This window comes from Mobula hypostoma, chromosome 10 (genome assembly GCF_963921235.1).
Source record: "Mobula hypostoma chromosome 10, sMobHyp1.1, whole genome shotgun sequence".
Taxonomy (NCBI): Eukaryota; Metazoa; Chordata; class Chondrichthyes; order Myliobatiformes; family Myliobatidae; genus Mobula; species Mobula hypostoma.
The window spans coordinates 7,795,449-7,802,500 of record NC_086106.1 but is presented as its reverse complement, the minus strand read 5'-3'; the positions used below and the strand labels follow the sequence as shown (position 1 = coordinate 7,802,500).

General features: G+C 49.1%; 1 protein-coding gene across 1 annotated transcript in view; it reads right to left on the bottom strand.

The window, feature by feature from the left end:
* Positions 1-5,870, bottom strand: part of ptgir (prostaglandin I2 receptor) — a 107,425-nt gene extending 101,555 nt beyond the window's left edge. Inside the window, exon 1 of the mRNA XM_063059948.1 lies at positions 4,853-5,870. Coding sequence (XP_062916018.1) covers positions 4,853-5,653 — 801 coding nt within the window. The 5' untranslated portion in view covers positions 5,654-5,870. The remainder of the gene's footprint in view (positions 1-4,852) is intronic.
* Positions 5,871-7,052: the final 1,182 nt, after the last annotated feature.

Below are 7,052 nucleotides of genomic sequence, written 5' to 3'. Positions count from 1 at the left end.
AAGGTTCCAAATTTATTTTGAGATGGTAAGTCAGGCTCACAGTGCAGTTCTTCAGGGCTATGACCACGCTCTTTGATGTTAAGAGATTTTGTAGAGGGCATTTTCGCACAACAGAAACTTATTAAAGACATTCAGACATCAGACTCAGACTCTGTGCCTGTACTTGCCGGAGTTTAGAAGAATAAGGAGGACCTCATTGAACCATGTTGGATATTGACAGGCCTAGATAGAGTGGACGTAGAGAGTATGTGTCCAATAGTGGGGGAGTCGAATATAACATAATGTTGAAATTGTATAAGGCATTGGTGAGGCCAAATTTGGAGTATTGTGTCACCGAATTATAGGAAAGATGTCAATAAAATTGAGAGAGTACATGGGAGATTTACTAAAATATTGCCTGGGTTTCATCTCCTAAATTACAGAGAAATTAGGTCTTTGTTCTTTGGAACGTAGAAGGTTGAGGGGGGACTTGATAGAGGTATTTAAAATTATGAGGGGGATAGATAGGGTTGACGTGGATAGGCTTTTTCCATTGAGAGTGGGGGAGATTCAAACAAGAGGAGAGTTAAAGGGCAAAAGTTTAGGGGTAAGATGAGGGGGAACTTCTTTACTCAGAGAGTGGTAACTGTGTGGAACGAGCTTCCAGCAGAAGTGGTTGAGGCAGGTTCGATGTTGTCGTTTAAAGTTAAATTGGACAGCTATATGGACAGGAAAGGAATGGAGGGTTATGGGCTGAGTGCAGGTCGGTGGGACTAGGTGAGAGTAAGAGTTCGGCACGGACTAGAAGGGCCCAGATGGTTTGTTTCCGTGCAGTAATTGTTATGTGGCTATATGGTCGAGGACCAGAGGGCACAGCCTCAAATAGAAGAACATCCCTTTAGAACAGGAGTTCCCAATTGTTTTTGTGTCATGTAGTCTTACCATTAACCAGGGGGTCTGTGGACCTCAGACTGGGAACCTCTGCTTTAAAACGCAACGATGAGAGACTTCTTTAACCAAAGGGTGGTGGCTCTGTGGAATTTGTTGCCACAGACAGCTGAGCAGGCCAAGTTAGTGGGTGTATTTAAAGAGGACGTTGATAGGCTTGTGATTAGTCAGGGTGTCAAAGGTTACAGGGAGAAAGCAGGAGAGTGGAGTTGAGGGGGGGGGAATAAATCACCCACGTTGGAATGTCAGAACAGACTCAATGGGCCGAATGGCCTAATTCTGTTCCGATGTCTTATGGTCTTATCAAAGCATCAAAGTGTAAAGATAGCACCCATTTCCTTAACTAAAGACAAACTTGGATTTAACTTTAGGGAAAATAGCTGTAAGCATTAGAAAAGCCATCTCCTGTTGTGAGGAGGCTACAATTTTAACCTGAGCCACAGAGACACTGTGTTTGTGCTGACCATCACGTTCAAGTTCACCTGACTGTACATATATTCAACCAAATGAAACAACATTCCAATGGACCATGGTGCACCCAACAAACATACGTATATTACATGCAGCACATACAGTACTGTGAAAAAGTCTTAAGACACAAACACACACACACAACCGTAGTAATTTTATCTAATGCACTGTGCTGCTTCCGCAAAAAAATAACAAATATCCTGACATCTGTGAGTCATGGTAAACCTGATTCTGATCTGGGTCTCTATTGTGGACTGAGAGTGGGAAGGGGGCCAGGAGAGGGGAATCATGGTTGGGAAAAGGGGAAGGGAGAGGGAAGCACCAGAGAGACATTCTGTAATGATCAATAAACCGATTGTTTGGAATCAAATGACCCTGCCTGACGTCTCAGGTATGACACTCCTTCTCTGCCACCTGTCCCACACCCTGTCCTGCTGTGCTCCACCCTCTCCATTCCCAACATCTTTTGCTCCCACCAGATTCACAAACTCACTCTCCGCTCCACGTTGACAAATGCGGTACCATGCAAAGCAAAATATTAGCTCAGATAAGTGAATAGTGTCCAATTCAAAATGCATGTAGTGTGTAGCACAGATAAACAGTACAGTAAGCTGCTCATTATCCTAGTGACAAGACAATGTATTCATTCATATCCCTCCCCTCTGTAGGATATTGTGGTCCAATGCCTTGCACTTTCGTACTGCAGAATAATGCAACCATTAAGCATCATTTACACTAATCCATTTTCAAGTTCCAAATCTCCCATTGACTCCCCACAAACCACTCACCACTCATCTACAGACTAGCAATTTAGTGGCCGTTTCATTCATTATATACTATGTCATATGACATCATCATTATGTGCCGTGTCACATGACGTGGGCGATCATGGGCTTTCCATGACCATGAGTGATCTTGGCAATTTTTTTCGACCAAAGTGGTTCGCCATCACCTTCTTCTGGGCAGTGTCTTCACAAGACGGGTGACTCCCGGCCTTTGTCAATACTTTAATACCAGAGGGCATGCATTGAAGGTGAGAGAGGTGAGGTTCAAAGGGGATGTGAGAGGTAAGATTTTTACTCGGAGAGTGGTGGATGCCTGGTGTGGTGGTAGAGGCAAAAACATTGGACGCTTTTAAGAGATGTTTGGATAGGCAGATGTAGATAAGGAAGATGGAGGGATATGAAAACCGTACAGGTCAGGGGGATTAATGTTTGGGTGTTTTTGATTTGCCTTTAAGCAGATTTTTCGGCGCGACATTGTGAGCCGAATGGCCCGTTCCTGTACTATATTCTTCTATGGTCTATGCCCTTCAGAGATTGTCCACCTGGTGTCAGTGGTCACATCACCAGGACTTGTGATCTGCACCGGCTGCTCATACGACCATCCTCCACCTGCCCCCATGGATTCACCTGACCCTGATCGGGGGCTAAACAGGTGCTACACCTTGCCCAAGGGTGACCTGCAGGCTAGCGGAGGGAAGGAGCACCTCACACCTCCTTTGGTCGAGACGTATCTCGACCCGCCCTACCAGTCTACCTACCGGATAGTATGTGTTTGGCATGTAGGAAGGAACTGGAGCACCCGCTGGAGACCTGAGAACCGGCAACCTCCAAACAGACTGTGCCAGAGGTGTGTGGGTGGAACTTGGGTGTCTGGGCCGGTGAGGCGGCAGCTCACGACTCGCGCAAGGCTGACGTTTAATGGGTTCCTCAGCCCCAGTCGCACTGCCGGCTTCCACGCACAATTTCTGCAAGCGAACCACATTGGGTTTGGAGGCTTGCGTGCCTCAGCGGCTCGGAGACCGACGTCGGCTGGAGTCGGGACATTTTGCTTTGGCTGTTGGTAGGGTCACCCATGCCAAACAGGTCAAAGGGGCGAGGCCAGACTAAGAGTGGTCCACCGATCCTCCAGGTTCGGGGGTTCAGCTCAGGGCTAACAACCCTGACTGGTCAAACAAAATTGTTAGGGAACCAGCAATGAAAAGTCCTTCTAGTATACCTCCCAGTGCGACGGTATTCCCGAGTCTCCAGCCGGGACTTGCGTGACTGACAGTAGTGAAAACTACTGACCTGATGAAGGGAGCCCCGAACACCGCCAGAATAAACAGTGTCATAGAAAAGTACAGCACAGAATCAGGCCCGTCGGCACTTCGAGTCCCTGCCGAACCATTTAAATTGCCTGCTCCCATTGACCTGCATGGGGACCATAGTCCTCCATAACCCTACCAAGCACGTACCTGTGCAAACTTCTCTTAAATGTTGAAATCGAGCTCACCTGCACCACTTGTGCCGGCCGTTCGTTCCACACTCTCACCACCCTCTGAGTGAAGAAGCTTCCCCCTCATGTGTCCCTTCAACTTTTTCACCCTTAATCCATGACCTCTGGTTGTAGTCCCACCCAACCTCAGTGGAAAAAGCCTGCTTGCATTTACCCTATCTATACTGTACCCCTCATAATTTTGTATGCCTCTATCAGATCTCCTATCAAAGAGGTGGAAAGGGTGACTAATTTCAAATTCCTGGGTGTCTGCATCTCTGAGATCTTGGACCAACAATATCGATGCGGTTACGAAGAAGGTACGACAGCGGCCTTTCATTAGGAGCGTGAGGAGATTTGGTATGCTACCAAAGATACTCGGAAATTTCTACAGGTGGAGAGCATTCTAACCGGCTGCAGCTGCGTCTGGTATGGGTGGGGAGGGGGCACTTCACATGATCAAAAGGAGCTTCAGAAAGTTGTAAACTCAGTTAGCTCCTTCGTGGGCACCAGCCTCCCCAGCATCCAGAACGTCCTCTAGGAGCGATGCCTCAAAAAGGCGGCATCCATCATTAAGGACCCCCATCACCCAAGACACGCCCTCTTCTCATTGCTACCGTCAGGGAGGAGGTACAGGAGCCTGAAGACACACACTCAGCGATTCAGGAACAGCTTCTTCTCCTCTGCCATCCGATTTCTGAACGGACATTGACGCTACCTCGGTACTTTTTTTTCCTCTCTGTTTTTGCTCTGCCTACGTTTTAAAAATGTATACTTGCTGTAATTTGCAGTTTTTATTATAATGCACTGCTACCGCATTACAACAACTTTCACGACATATGCCAGTGATATTAAACTCAAATCTGATTCCGAGTTTCGCACTGTCATTATACGGACGGATGGCGTGCCCGTAACTAGGAAACCAGTCTACCGATCCATCTTACACGGACACTGGGTTACCAGCGCAGCTTCCTTTCACGAAATGTAACTTTGCAGACCGTCCCGCCAGTGGATCTGAACTCGCCACCTTAGCCCCAACAACGCACCCCACCCCCCGCCCCCCGGGCTAATGTTCCCGGACGCTCTCCCCCGGGTGCGTCCTGGCGCACGGCGTGAAGAGAGTGGGCGAGAGTCGCCCCAACGCGAGCGAGCTTGGTGTCAGGACACGCCGGGGCTGCGGAGGTTTCTGGCTTACCGTCAGCGGCAGGGAGCAGATGCCGAATATGGTGGTCATCAAGGCAAGCAGAATGAGGTGATCCACCTCCTCCTCCCGCTGCCCGAACATGCTCTTTCTCCTCTTCTGCGAGGACAGCACCGAACCCCTCCTCGACCTCTGGCCTTTGTGCATCTTGCAGAGGCTGACGATGACCGAGGCGTTGCACAGCAGGATGGCCACGATCAGGAAGGCGATGAGGCTGGCGTAGAGCAGGGAGAACGCCACCCCGGAGGTGTACTTGGACTTCATGTCGACGAAGCACCAGGTGCCCGGGCAGTACTGCTTGTGTTCGCCGAACTCGAGCATGGGCAGGATGCAGAAGAGAAAGCTGAAAATGTAGGTCGCCGGCAGAACAGTCTTGGCGTAGGTTCGGTTGACGTGCTGGGAGTAATAATAAGGGTAGCTAATGGCGAGGCAGCGCTCCACCGCCATCGCACAGAGGATGAGGGTGGGGGCCAGCCCGAAGAAGATCATGGCAGTGGAGAAGAGATTACACAGAGTCCGGCCCCCAACCAGACCAATCATGGACTTCTTCTTGGCGTACTCCACGAACACGATGGGACTTAGGAAGCAGGTTCCCAACAGGTCGGTGACAAGCAGCCCGGTGACCAAGATGAGGAAGACGGACGACTTGGCTCTCAGCTCCTTCCTGTGCACCCCGAGGATGACCAAGGCCAGGAGGTTCCCCAGCACGCCCAGCAGGAACATCACGATGCTCACCAGAGGTTTGCCGACATTCGGGATCTCGGTCAGTAAGTCGCATGCGCTGGTATTGTTCATCGCGGCTGAGGTTCGCGCCGACCAAAAGAAGAAGTTCCTCAAAAGTTGCCAAGTCTGGGGAGCCGGTGCCCTGCCGCGAATCCTCCGCTCTCCTTCCCTTTCATGCTAACACCTTCCCAGTCAGGCAGACGCTGAACGCCGACTGGAGCACGAGAAGAAAGAGAGAGAGAGACAGTGGGAGTGTGTGGGAGAGAGCTGGTGACTTGATCTGAAACTAGAGTATTTGTATCTGAGAATTGGAGGCGGGACCTCTGGCACTGACAGTTCCGAGGGAGAAGACAAACTCTTAAAGCTGTATCGCCTTCGCAAGGCGAAGCCCGGTCTAACGTCAGGAAGAGTGGAATTTGAATCCCATGTTGTACCATCTCCAAAGTCCCAGATCCCCGCTAGAAACCTCTCCCCTCCTTCTTCGACCACTTAATTTAAATCAACTCAAGTCAAGTTTACTGCCATTTAACTATATGCATGTATTTAACATATATAAGGTTAGAATGCATATAGAAGCTAGATAACATTTCTCCGAACCAGGATGTAAAGCACAGTAGCACACTTAACACACGCCAGCTTATGAAGGTAAGGATAAAATCTACAGATGAATCACGCATAAATAACAAACTGAAGTCCATTAATATGAAATACTGTAAGACAGGTGACGCCGTGCGGCAGGGAGTTCAGAACCCTAATGGCCAGAGGGAAGCATCCCCAAACAAGAGGAAATCTGCAGGTGCTGGAAATCCAAGCAACACACACACAATGCTGGAGGAACTCAGCAGGCCAGGCAGCGTCCGTAGAAAAGAGACAACAATCGACTTTTCGGGCCGAGACCCTTCAGCGGGGTGCTGCCTGGCCTGCGGAGTTCCCCCAGGATTTTGTGGGTGTTCTTTCCCATCCCGAGCGTTCTTGTCTTTATGTGAGGGAATCGCCCCCTCACACCCCCAAAAAAATTCAAAACGATAATGAGAGATCTTTTATGTTCACCTGCTGGGGATGTGCTGATACTGGAGAGGGTTCAAAGGAGATTCACAAAGATAGTTCCAAGATTGAAGGGCTTGTCATTTAAAGAGCGTTTGATGGCTCATTCAGAGCATGAGAGGGGATTTCATTGTATGTTGAAAGGCCTCGATAGAGTGCATGTGGAGAGGATGCTTCCTATGGTGTGAGAGTCTAAGACCAGAGAACTTGGCCTCAGGATAGAGGAGAAGAGGAGGAATTTATTTAACCAGAGAGTGGTGAATCTGTGGAATTCATTGTCACAGGCGGCTGTGGAGGTCAAGTCTCTGGGTATATTTAAGGCAGAGGTTGATAGATTCTTGATTAGTCAGGGCATGAAGAGATACAGGGAGAAGACAGGAGATTGGGGCTGAGAGGGAAAATGGATCAGCCATGATAAAATGGTAAA